We start from the raw sequence: 13844 nt of genomic DNA on the forward strand, positions 1-13844 counted from the left end.
GGAGGAAAGTTCCCGGGACGGGGCCGGCGCGGAGCTGCCCCCCGTCAGGAAATCTTCACCCACTGTAGTCCTGTGATGTGTGTGCAAGGGACTGAACTATAGTTAAGAAGCCTTTAAGAAAAATATTTAATCTTAGCCATCATGCTTCTACTGTTCAAACTTCATTGTGAGGTGGCTTCTTTCTGTGTAGATGTGTCAAAACTGAGGCATTGAGATGACCATGGTTATTCAGGAGGAGTTAGTGTAAAAACTCACTGGTTGAGCAATGCTTTATCCCTTCTGTTAGCCTTACTTTGCAGTGGCTGCTCATGTAAGCTTTGTGAAAAAGCCTTATAAAATGTATATACAAGTCCCGTTGCACTTTTTTGGTCTCAGAGGTGATAGCTGCCTGTGCAGTATTGTATGTCAAAGCCTGCTCAGTAATTGAGTGACTGATGGCAGTGCAAGCAGTGTCTGAAGGGAATGTATATCATAATCTATTTTCATGGTGTCTTGGGCTCTGTTTCTCCTGGGGCAAACTCTGCCTGTAAATCTTTTTTTTTTTCATCATCCTTTGTGTGTTTGTTTGTTTTTTTTTTTTTTTTTTTCCAGTTCTCATGTCTGTAAAAGCAGCTTTAACTTGTTCATTGCTGAGCAGCAGGAGCAGGGGATTCTGCTGCAAAGTCTTGTTTACTTACTTCTTTGGGCTTGTCGTTAAAGTAATGGGTAGAACTTCACCCCGGAGTGGAAAGGATGTTGTGTGCTTAAATGCTGAACTTAGTCCTGGCTATCTGTAGAGTATGTGGCCTTGAAGGTGTCATCACTTCTTGCATCTCCCTATCAATGACCGTTACTCTGTGTAACATTGAGGTGCAGTGGGTTAATCATGGTCCAGGTTATAAAGATTGTTATGTCTGTGTTGGTGTAGCTGAGGAGACACATCAGTAGCCTGTGGGGCTCCATTTCCTCAAGTAGCATGAATTCAGGTTGCCATAACATGTAACAACTCAGCACCGACAATTCTTGATCTGCTTGTCCTTGTTCTGCAGTAGTACCTGAAGTGATTGTTCATGTCTGCTTCCCTTGATTCTTTGCTGCCTGAGTTATTTTTAGAGTTAAGATAAACTAAGAAATGTGAAGAAGGCTATTTTTGCATCTTGTGTGTGTATTAAAAAAAAAAAAAAAAGGCGATATACTCTATGAATATAAAACCCTCTCTGTGTAGCTGTAAACTGAAAGAAGCAATTAAAGTGAGGGGTGTTTCCTGCTGGATCACAAGTTCCTCCCTTCAGTGCCTGAAGGCTGTCATTTCCATGAGTAGTAATGAAAATAATTACTCTGTATTGACATTTACATGTTACAGTGGAGGTAGTGACCGATATACGGGAAAGTCAATATTTGAGAATATTTTCGAGGTTTATTTAAACTTATTTTTTTCTTTCTGTTACGACACAATCATTCTCTCTCTTGAGGTCTCTCCACAGGTTTGAAGCATACTCTACAGCTGTTTAATTTTATATTTGAAAATCTGGAAAAATATATTTGGTGTTTGTGAACTGATGACAGCCTTCATAGCTCCGTGTTAGGGTTTTCTGGAGTCTGGTGACTTGATGGGATTCTGCATGTGACTGTTGCTTTTGTCTCGGGCATATTTTTCCCTCTCCAACTAATCTTTCTCCATTTTATCCAAGTTTTCTTATTTACAAGGTAAGAGAGGTGAGATGATTCCAAAGATCAGGTGAAGGCAAGAGCTGCTAAGGGAAGGAGACTGCAAAAACTTTTCATGCCAGCAGCACCTGCTTTTGTGATACAGATGATTCTAGGCAGACAGAAGGAACAAGAAGATTTACTTAAACATGCTGAGCTGCAGTAAAACCTTAGAATACTTTTTAAATACAGTAAAAGCAAGTTGATTTTCTGTCTTTAACAAAAAACAAAGCACAAAAAAAACCCCAAAGAAACAAAAAACCTCCAAAACCATTCTTTGCTACTACTGAAGGTGTACTAGATATCATGGTACTTCAAGCAGACTTTTCCTTCCCCTTTTTTAATTGTACCCTCAATTGTGGGAGTTACTTGAATTCTTAAATAACATCTCTGTTTTTCACAGTAGGTAGACCAAAAACCAGTTTGTCTCTTTCTCCAGGAATTAAGCAACTGTGCCACTGGCTTTCAGGTTAAACTTTCTATTGCCCACTCATGTTTTTAGCATGCACGGTTCAAAGTGCCACTGTTATCTGAGGGAATGTACGTATCTGTGCTGGCAGAAGAGTCAGAGTTTGAATGTAAATGTTTTGTTACTAATTTAATCTTTTCAATTACATTCCCCATAAGAGATTGCCTGGTGAGAGGCTATTGGAGGAGTGTGAGCATGTGTTTTGTGGAATAGCTGCTCCGTTGGCTCTTGAATCAGGCCTGATGCTGTTTTTCTAGTCTTTGCAACTGGTACAGCTATTGAGAGGACTAGGGGTGGTTGGACAGCATATTGATGTGGAGTTGAGGCCAAAGTGACAGGAAGAGAGGGAGTGAGAGCAGAAGTCACGTTCTTAGGTTTGCTGGTAGGAGTTTTTCACCTGTCGAGCAAGAGCATGGGCAGAAAATAGGAAGATCAGAATTGTGTCACTTAGCAGCATGGGAGCTGCCTTACCGGACCAGACTGTCAAGCTGCCTAATCTGATAAAGCAGCCACAAACAGGTTATAGGCTTTACAAAAACTTGCAAGAACCTGCTCATGATTCATACTTGTCTTACACAAGCCTTTATATTGCAGTCTTTCTTCGTAATTTTTATCCTGTTTGCATGGAGTTACCTCTGGCATTGCAGTCTCTCTCAGACTTCTGAGCAGGTATTTTAGAACTCAGCAGTGCAACTGAGCTGTGAGGCAGACAGTTTCCTTCAGCAGTGGTTCCCATTTGTATAGTATTGGTGGCTTTTTTTTTTTTTTTTTTAGTGCTTCTGTGTTCTCTTGTGATTTTAAATAACCAGAAGCAGCGCAGTCATTTGAAGCAATTAATGTCATCTGCCAAGTTCGACGTTTTGCTGTACGGCTACTTTTCAAGCTCTACACAATGATGGGGGAAAGTGTTCTCCCAGTGATTGAAACTCGACTTGCTTGCAGGCCTGGTTTGCTGGCACTGGAAGTAAAAGTACATCCAAAGGTGCCCCCTAGAGTCGAAAAGGTTGTTTGGGAATTTGTTCGGGTTTTGTTGCTTAGATTGTTCCAATTTCTTAAGCGTTTGAAACTAAAAATACTTTCCAGTACAGCTGAGTTTGCAAATACTAAGAGCTGATGGAGTGCTTTGCTTTCAGGTGGTTAGTCTTAACATTCCAACATAGTCAATTTCTAATTCTTTCAGAATTTTTCAGAAATCTGCCTTGTTTTGTAATCTCACTAAAGCCTCTATCCACTTTTGCCAAAGTGTGGCTAATATGAGGGTTTTGTAAAACCAGTCAAGGCTGTCTGACTGGTTTCAGATTGAGAAAGTGGTTCTTCATTAACCTCCTCTTCATTTATACTTAGACTTACTGGTTTGTTGGTTTTTTTTTTGTGTATTAACAACTCATTGAACCCTGATGGAGCTTTATTAGCTGACCTTGAGTTATCAAAGCCTTTATGAAAATACCAATATTTGATAGCTTTCTTTTGTTTCTTTATAAGATCATTTGTTGCTTTATAATATTGAGACAGAGGATAGGCATAGGGGAAGGTTTGTTCTGTGTTTTCCATGTGGTGATAAAAGGCTCGCAGGTCAGTAAGTAATAGAATGATTTCCGTTTGGGGTTTTTGGGGTTTGTTTTGATTTTTTTGTTTTCCTTCTCGAATAGAGATTATATGTTCCCATAGTGCTGTAGCTGACATTTAGACATTACCTGCTTTTGTTATGGTTTTGCTCCTTGCCTTAGCTTACCCTGAAAGCTGTAATTGGGAGGGCAAGTTCTCTGTTTTTATACTGTTGGTGTAAATTCAACCATGTACTGGAACCTGGAGATTACAGCCTCCTCTAGACAGTTGAAGAGTTCTTACAACTTCAAATACTCATATCAAACTCTGCAAGAAAAAACATATCAGCTTGAAAAATAAGTTCTGAACTTGTCATTGGTTTTTAAAAAATAAATACTACTCATCAGAGTTTCTAAGCATACATACACTTTTATCATTTTTGTTTCTTAGATGAGTAAAAGGTACTGTTTTACAGAAGTAGCTGAATTTCTTTTAATGGGGTAATTGTTTGAAATCTGTTAGGTGGCATATTGTGTCCAAATCTTTGTTTTGGCCAAAACATACTAGTAAACTGAAATTAATTAAGGCTGAAAAACATTTTTCAAGTACTTTAAATATCCTTATTGAGTATTTGCAGCAGGAACATGGCATGAAGGAGCCTGAAATACAGCTGAACTGAAGGGGCAGACTGGCTTCTTTTATTCATGTTAAGAAGCAGCAAATGGCATAAAAGAAAACCAGTTTAAGATGAGCAGTTACTTATTTTTTTTTAACAGACTTCTGCTGTGATCCTGGTATGTGGGTCACTTGCCAGTGCTGAATTCAGTTGGAGACTGGTGTTGTGAAATGGGAACTGCTGGATTACACCTAATGCTGTTTATATTCCTAATTGTTTCAAAACAAAAAAAATTAAACTGTCTGATAATTAGGTATGTGGGATAATAGCTTGCACAATAGTTTCTAGTACTTTGTTGATTCAAAAGGGTTTATTTTGGTTATTTGCTGTTTGTTTAGACCCTTTCAAAAGGTTAGCAAGAGTGAACTGTTCTCCTGGAGCTGTTTGTATATGGTGATTTTAAGACTGGTGGAATATAAATACTAAAACTAGAGGTTGTCATTGATGAAAGGATGTATAAATATCATACGAGTTAAAATGCTGTCAGCACGCTTTATAAACCCCATTCTCTCTTAGGGTGAAGGAACAATAGTAACTGTTGTTCGTGAAATAATTCTTCTTTGCATCACTGTAATAATATGCTGCATGGCTCTTTGTTTGTTTTAGTCTAATGGGGGGAAAGAGTTGCTGAGTCAAAATGCTATGCACCAAGCAGGAAGTTTGCACCAAAAGCAACTGCTTCCTCTTGCCTGTTAGGAATAACAGCTCTTAACCTTTTTTTTCCAGTTTTATGAGGGTTTTATGTAATATACTTTTTTCTTTTTTTTTTTCCAAAAGGCTATATGCACTGGCATGCTGACTTCTGTATCAAGTGATCAGTTTTTTTATTTCACATCCCTAAGAAAAAGACACACATCCTTTTGAGTATTTCTTTAGGGAAGAAGAAATACAGAGAATAACGAAGGTCCCATGCATTAATCATTCATATGTGGCTATCAATATACTGTTCTGGTGAACAGTCAGCTTTCTCCAAATTTACATGGCGAGGGATTAGGCATCCATTTCATATGGGTGCTATGCATCTGCTCTTCACAAATATACTGAAGCCCCACAAGAATAAAGTACAACAAGCTAATTTATTGTTGCCTGGTACCGTAGCTGAAGTGGGTGGTGCTACTGTGTCCCATGCCCTGGTTAAATAGTGACCTCGGGAATAAGAAGGGCATCTGTTGACCTGGGACCTCTTGTTCCTTAGAGGTGGGGCTCTGTGGATTGGGGGGACAGAGGAAATTCATCTGGCTGGATAGGGACAGGGCAATGCAGTGCTGTCATCTTATTGTTGAGAGATTGAAAGCCTTTCTCTGCCTGCTGAGAGGTAATACTTCTTCATTGGCCTCACCTGGGCAGTACCAATTTTCAGATGCGGTTTTTAAAGTGTAAGATTCCATCATGTAGCTATATGTATTTGTGGTGTTCTCCCTCATTGTTCTTTCATATGCACATGCCTGCCTAAAAGAGCTTAATCCTTGATCACTGACGTGCACAGAACCAGATCGTTTTTCCCTCATTCTTTCCCCCAAAATCCATCCTAACATTTTTTTTAATGTGGGAAATTTTAGCTGCAAGGTACCCTTTGAGAAGGTTGCACAGCAAATAAAACATAAACTGTGACTTGCACACCTACTCTGAAAACAAAGGTACTTATTTAATTCCTGTAGTGACATCCAGGCATGTGAAAGGAATACAAATGGGTCTTTGTATTCCTCGCGCTGCTAGTCTGTGCTCCTTTGTAGTATGGGGGCGACCGATGAGAAATCTGCGTGGTGCGTTATGCTTGCTCACAAATTGACTAGTATAGCCTGATGAGAAGGTGCTGTGGATGACGAGAGCCTAATTGCTGTCCCTGCATCAGCAGCATCGAGGAAGCATCCTGGGAATTGCTTGCCCTACGCTCGGAGCGGCTGATCACATGAGCCTGAATTTTCAGTTCAGTTCATTAGTCAGCCATTTTGGTCAACACCCTGCTTACTGCGCACAACCAATCCTATCAGCACTCGCTGTCCTGGCTTATCTGGGAAGAAAGGGACCAGCAGTTTGATTTCATCAAACCTGGATATCTGTCTCTACATTCTTCCTTTGTTTTTGCTTGGGTAATCATCAGGGGAAGCCATTCTTTTTCCTTCTTCTGCTTTTTAATTTTTTTAATTTTTTTTTTTTACATTTTTCTCCTCCTGGCTTTGATGCAGAAGCCAGGTTTTCTGTGGTTGTTTAGGATCAATAGCCTCTAGCATAGCTGAAGACGACGACAGTGGAAAGGAGGGAGGAAGAGAGAAGCGTGAAGGAGCAGCGTTTTTACCTTGCTTTATATATGAAAAGGCCAGAGCAGTCTGTGCGATCCTGATCATATCTGTCCTTTAATAGCAAGGTATTTCTTATTTTCTTCTTCAGCAAGCTTTTCTTTCTAGTTCTTATTTTTTTCCCCCTCGTTGTTGTTGTACCAGCTGAGTCATCATGTCTGCTCTGACGCCTCAAAGCGACATGCCAACCCCCACCACAGACAAGATCACTCAGGCTGCCATGGAGACCATCTATCTTTGCAAATTCCGAGTGTCGATGGATGGAGAATGGCTCTGCTTGCGTGAGCTGGACGACATCTCGCTGACACCCGACCCAGAGCCTACCCATGAAGGTACGGTCCAGTTCCCTGCCTCGGGATCCCTGCAGCCATCCCATTGTTACGGCCGCTGCACGAGTTGGGAGGGGGTGTCTCCAGGACGAGATGGTCTTGTACTGCCTGGAGAACTGGGACACCCTTTGTCATACTAGAAAGCCAAATCGGTGCTTCAGATTGCCCTTAGAATTTGTTGTGACTTTTGTAATCCACCCCTTTAAGAGAGACGGATTTGTGCTTGTTATTATTTTTATTCCAAACCTGGAATGATCAGGTTTGTCTGTCTTGGGAAGGAAGGTAACCATGATGTGTGCCCAGCAATACATTTATCATGATTTTACTCTTAAAACAGGGCTTATAGCTCTGTTAGTCAGCTGTCAGCTTTTACAAATGGAGCATACTGGCAAAACACAGACGTGTGTCTGCATATGGTCAGTGGGTAGTTTTTGGAAAGCCCCAAGTGATTACGCAGTTATGCCTATTGTCGGGTGATAACAACACCATCACAAGTCTTCCAGCTCACTTCTGTTGAGTGTGCTGATGTTTATAAGGACTTGGAAGCCTGAAAAGTGGAAGTGCAATACATCTGGCTTTCTTCTTGAAAAAGGATTTGTGATCTGAGTTGACGGTGAAAACAGTTCAATACCAGGTCATGTAAGATGATGATAGAAAGCTCTGTGAGTACAAAACCACAAAAGGACATCCACGATTTGCTCTACTAGTAAAGAAAGTGGGGAATGAGATAGGATGAATTTCTGTAGGAGTTTTGCACAGTAGCCACTGCTCCCATGGTCACCAACATTTCCAGGTTCCGAATGCCCCTTGCTGGGTGCTGAGCATTTTTCAGTCTTGTGGTGACAGGGCTCCATCTTTTCGTTCCTGACCTTTTTTCCAGTGACTGCTGAAGTGTGACTCCATCAAGTAGTCTTGCTTGACCCGTTTGATGCTGGCTTGTCAAGTCAGTAATGCCTTGCTATATTGTTGTCTTGCTGGATGAGGCAACTTAAATTGTGGTGAGGATTTGAGCTTTAAAATTAATTCTCAGGTGATAATTTAATTTCCATTTGACAGCAGCTTTCAGTGGTAGCAGCCCTTGGGTTTGGATTTGCTTGCCAAATACTTAGTCCCACAGTGGGATACTAGACAGAGGTTTCAAAAGCAGAGACTAATGCTCTCTCTGAAGCATGCCCCAGGTTTTCAAGAGGTGCTGTAGGCTCAGGAAAGCAGAACCAGAGTAGCGAGTACCCAGGGTGAGCCAAGGGTGCAGTAATTCAGCTGACTTTCAATTCCTACATCCTTGTATATGGCACAGGTTTATTCAGACCTTGCTTGGTCTTACTTGTATGTTTTTGGACTCTGGGTTTTGGGGTTTTTTTACAGGACATTCTAGTGTAGGTGGATTGATTTTTATATATTCTCTCTCTCTCTTTCTCTCACAAATAATAATTACTTTTGACTTGGCATGTTGTAGTTGGTAAATGACCTCCCAAGCAATCTAGGACTCTTCTCATAGCATATACCTTGGAACACCTTTCAGTTGCACTGAGTCAGTTCTTCAGTACTTATTTTTGTATGTGTCTCCTCTCTGTTTGCCTTCTTGCTCTGAGGAGGCTCATGAGGAAGGTAGGCTTGGATGAATCCTGTGTCTGTAATAGAGCTTTTCTGTGTTGTCTTTCTGAAATATGGTGAATATATGTCTTTACAGGGTAGACTGCATTCTTGCCTGCCTATGTAAACAAACACTTAATACTAGACTGAACCTTCCCCAAAACTAGAGAAATAATTGATTTTAAAGCTGTAATTAGTCACTCTTGCAAGTACTAGAAAGGGTTAGAAAATAGTATTTCCTCATTTCATTGATGTATTATTGAATTCATGTCAAAAATGAATAAAAAAAGGGAACTGTATTGCAGTGACCTTTATGGAGATGTTTAGACATTCATAAATTAAGGTTGCTTACTGAGAGACAGAAAGACTGGCTGTTTTGGGAGGGTGGTTTGGACCCCAGTCATATTTTTAGCAGAGATATAAGGTCAGGAAAAAGTGTTCATAATAGAAAAGCTGACACAGCTTTATCCCTAGTGTTGGAACTGGTGGTACTGCATCAGCGCTGCTGCTGTGTCCTCAGTGTGTGCACGGGTTGAGGAGACAGGATGATGGGGCTTGCAGACACCGAGTGCTTCTCTGAGAGGAAAAGCAAGAGACCTAGGAGCTGAGGCTGGCATATCTTGTAATGTCTCCATAAAATTTATGTAGAAAGGTAGGGATAATGAAGAAGAAGGAAAAAAGAAAAAAGCTCTAGAGTTCTGCCAAAGTCATAACAAAAGGTTGCATTTTTTTCCTTACACAAATCAAGACATGTAAAAAATAATATATTGCAGTAGCAAACCTAGCAGCTTGCTGAAATAAGGATTTGAGGCCTCCAGTTGCTGTCTCTCAGCTTTTGCCACTTTCCAGGATTTTTTTGCCTCTGGCTTCTCTTCACTCTGTGATCTGCTATACCCCCAGCCTGCAAGCAGCCATCCTGCCTTCCTCCTCCTCGCCATGTGCCATCGTGCTGAGGATGAACAGAAACTGTGCTCCTGGCTTTATCATTGTAGGTGTCTGCACCCCTCCTCGCATCCCAGGACTGCCAGCCAGCCCAGGGGCAGGTCATAGTGAGAAGAGGAAGAGAGCAGTTCTGGGCAGCGAGGAAGTGAGAAGAGAAAGGATCAAGAACAGAACAGCATGCAGGATGGGAAAGGTTTAAAACGCAATAGGAAAGTAAGATTTTAATCTCAAGAAGTTTGACTGCTATACAGTTCTGCTGAGCTGTTCTTGTGTAACACCCTATGATGATCACTCAGTTGTTAAATTATATGGGAGTCTAGCGGTCCCTACTCCTCTTCTGGGTCCCCAGCTTTTTCATCTGAGTTGTCTTACAGGCCTTACCCCTTCAAGGTTGTCTTCATACAATCGGCTATGGTGTGAGTTTCCCCGTTGCTGTTTTCAAAGATTTAATTTTTTTTTTTTTCTTGTAGCTATACCAAAGGTAGGGAAAAAAAAAGTAAAATACCCGAGAAAACTGAATTGTGCTAAACAAGAAACTGCAGTACATTTTTTTTCTTTTTCCCCTTTCCAATGGAAGTAGTTTGTTAAGAACAATTAGTCTTATATTTCTCTTTTGTTGTTATTTTTTTTTAAAGCAGATTACTAAGGAGCGACAGTTTAAACGTACAGGAGGTGGCTAAAGTAAGAGGTTCTTACCCGCTTTGGTTGGATATCCCTCACTGGAACACTGTGTTTTAATTCTGGTGAGAGGGAAGCATCAGAAGAACAGTTTTAATGGTGCCAGGTCTTAGAATTGGGATGTTGGGGGAGCTAGAGGCAGATTGATGTGCTTTGCTTTCTGATTGTACGCCAAGGGCTCCCCAAGCAGAGAGGCAGAAACTACAGCTGGTGCTTATTATTTCTGAGGCCAGACCTGCTGTCAGCTCTTTCCTAGGGAGTCTGCTGTAGCCTTCCCTGAAATAATCTCACTTGAGGCCAATTTTGTGATAGGAGCTGGAGGGACAGGGAGGGAGCTGGTAATATAAGAGCATAGTGGTAATCACAGTCTTAACTCATTGATGTTTAAAAACAGTAGTCATCCTCCTGTGGCTGTGATGTTTACTAGTAAAACCAAGCCTAATTCTGCTGCTACTTAAGCCAAAGGCAATATACTTTGGGAAACAGATTCTGATCTGAGATGAAACAGTGTAAATCTGGAGTAATTCCATTCCTGCCAGAGTTGGAGTTTCTGAGTGTAACTGAGCAAAACTGAAAAATTCTGTTCTATTTAGAACTAGCATGTAGGGGAAGGGTAAACGTGTTAGTATAGTTACTGAGTTTCTTGCAACTGTATTCAGTATAACATGTAACATGGATGATCAGTTTAACAATAAAAACAATTTCCTTTTTCAACTGTCTGGAACAATTATGTGTGTATGAAAATAAACTGATTTGCTATATACTGTAAATCTGTTTGGCTTAGAAAAAGAATAGTATCTTTTTTAAACAAACAGGGGTTCTTAATTAGGTAATCTGAACTTTGCTGTGCGGGCATCACAAAAAGAAATGTGACACTAGTGGCTATTAAGCTCTTGTTTGCTTGCAATAGGTATAATGACCATTGGGGCATCTTTAGGGACTGAGGTGTGAAAAACATGTCGATTGTGTTTCTGCTGCACATTCAAGAGTGCCTGTGTAGATGGGATTGAACACCAATGTCAGCTTTTGGGAGAAGTTACAAAATGCAAAATGGCCTTGTATGGTTTTACGGAATGTTAAATTTCTACTTTGAATAATCATGAGGAGCTTCATGTTAGAGCAATGGAAATTTTAATCCTCATGGGATCCGCTTGTAAATGAGAACAGAAGGAATACATGTGATAACTGCATGATCTGAATTTACTTGTAACTGTCAAGAATTACAGAATCTTTTTTTTTTTTTAAATCCTGTTATATTTGCACTAAAATGGGGAATTAGAGTAGCATGTTTCTAACATGTAAAGATGAAATTATATTTTCCATAGTATAATTTTTGGTAGCTAAGGTCAGATTTTTTTTCTTTCTTTTTTGACTGATAATTTCAAAGTTTTAGTTTCAGATGGATGCGTGTGTAAAATGACTGGAGTGGAAGTTGTACAGCTCTTCAGAAAAAGCAAATTCTCTTCTCAGTGCTCAAATACCTCTTGCTCATTAATCTACTACACTTTATTGAATCATCCTTTAGATTCTACTTTTTTTCCTACATTTTCTGTTCAAGTATTTTTCCATATTTCTTTGCATACTTCAAAATTCTTTAAGGAAGCAGCATGACCTTCTTAGTTACATTTTTGTTTTGCAAATTGGCAGCTACCTTGACACTTAAGTTTGCATGTAGGGGACGAGAATCTCCTATTTTTGGTGGGGGAGCTACAGAGCAATTCAGTTGTGAGGGAACAGGGTGACAGGAGGGCTCACCTGCTGTTCTGGGATGTGGTACTGGGGGTGTTGCTGTGCTGGTATAAAGCCACATTGGTCTGAAGAAAACACAGCACACTGAGGAAGAAACCCTGGTAATTCATGTTTTGGTTTAGGTTTTCTCTTAGTAGTGTGGAATAGGAAAAGCAAACTGTTGGGAGACGTGAAATTGCCTCATGGATTGTGCCTCTCCTGTTACAAACTAAATCTGCTGTAAACACTGTGCTGAGAGGAGCAGGGACTTTTCACGTGTTGACAGAAACTGTGTGAGATTACTCTCTTGTTGGAGAAGTATCTCTTAAAATATGTGTGGTGGCAGAAACCTCTAAACAGGTCAGAAATTTGAAGGAGCTGGAGACCAGATTTAATAGAACAAATGTGAAGTCCATAACATGCAAGATAAATGAATTACAGTGCGTTAATGATGATAAATCTTTTGAAGAGCAGTTAGATCATGTAATTCAGACAGCATGTACTGAAAAGTAACATGATAAAGATGGCCATCTCCTCTGGGACACAGGGGAGATCCAGCTTACTGTATTTGCATTGAATCCCATCATGAGCGAAAGGGAAATGACCGAGAGAAGATGGACACTTGACCCTGAACCAAAGGCGAGGGAAGATTAAGTTCTAAAAAGCTCCTCAGGACGATTACTGCAGTGTGCCAGCCCTCCAGTTGATCTGAAGCAATTCAGAGAAAAGGAGAGTGAGCAAGTGCCCTGCAAGGCTAAGGTGAGACCTTCGTCAGGGCTAATCTGATTTGGTTTATGATTTAAATATTACATTTATGTAAATATTTTCAAAGCTGTAATTAAGAAATTACAGTTGAGAGTTGTTTTCTTTGCTCTTCTGAACTTGTCAGTCAAAATGAAGTCAGATCTGGGAAATGTGGCACAGGTTTATTTCCTCCAGAGATAATGAATTGAAAGTGTTGCAGAGAAACCTCTTAGGTATCAACTGAGATGGGAAGTGAAAGATGGAGGGGAAAAGAAAGTACGTGGGTTTTTAAAATGTATTTATTTATTTTCTTTGTGCAAACTGTCAAGGGCCAAAAACAAATGAGCAATTTCCCATAGCAGTTACTCATGTATTTCCCTCTGGAAAGAGGCTGGTTGTGGAGAAACATTCTGTGTAATTCCACACAGTTGCAACATACAGAAATGCCAGATGATAATCATGTGGCGACAGGAATGAAATTTAAGGTGGGATTACACCATTAATGTATGTGATGTACATTTGATATTTACTTATCCCATATGTTTAATGGAGTGGGGACTTTGACTTCCCAAGTCCTCTGTACTTTTTTTTTTTTCCTTCTTTTTTTGTTTCCTCACTTGTTGATAATTTGTGACTGCTATTTCTTTTGTCGTCGTGCAAGCTTTAACTTACATCAAAATGTCTGTGGCATAGGAAAAATGGTCATGTCAGTCTGTGACCTTGATGATGCCACATGAGGAGTAGCATGTGTTAAAACAAGAGTGATGACAGCGGCCTTGGGGGAAAAAAAAAAATCTCCTGACAGTTTTACACTAAAAATATTGCAGTCAATTGTAGTGATTTATAATGAAAGCACAAGCTGTTGGTGTTGGAATGTGAGGTAAACCAGTTCCGGGCAGCTGGATGCTGGTAACAGAGAGAACAAGGAAGGTAGGTGCGGGGTAGCAGTGCGGGGTGGTCAGAGGAAAAGGATAAAATAAACTGTTATCTGCAGGGAGCAGATAGCGGCAAAGTCAGAGGTGTCAGCACCACACAGCTGTAGGTGAGAGGAGAGCAGGGGCTCCCTGAGGCAGCAGCGGCAAGCACCAAAGCTCCTGCCCTGGAAGCACAGCTGACACTTGCGGCTGGGCACCTGTCGCTGCAGCACTACTTGCACG

At 40.6% G+C, this 13844-nt stretch overlaps 1 protein-coding gene across 7 annotated transcripts in view; it reads left to right on the forward strand.

Moving 5' to 3' along the window:
- The first annotated feature begins 6126 nt into the window (after window positions 1–6126).
- RUFY3 (RUN and FYVE domain containing 3) overlaps window positions 6127–13844 on the forward strand; it is a 63949-nt gene continuing 56231 nt past the window's right edge. For 2 of the 7 annotated variants that reach the window (XR_003398279.1, XR_003398278.1), the window contains exon 1: window positions 6128–7005. Coding sequence is in view for 5 of the 7 variants with exons in the window: in XM_026847468.1 (XP_026703269.1) it covers window positions 6828–7005 (178 nt within the window). In the remaining 2 variants the exon portion in view is untranslated. Of the gene's footprint in view, window positions 7006–13844 lie in introns of all 7 variants that reach the window. The other 5 variants (XM_026847468.1, XM_026847467.1, XM_026847469.1 and 2 more) reach the window with 5 other exon arrangements.

The sequence above is a fragment of the Athene cunicularia genome (assembly GCF_003259725.1).
Source record: "Athene cunicularia isolate RWA chromosome 4 unlocalized genomic scaffold, athCun1 chr4_part2, whole genome shotgun sequence".
Taxonomy (NCBI): domain Eukaryota; kingdom Metazoa; phylum Chordata; class Aves; order Strigiformes; family Strigidae; genus Athene; species Athene cunicularia.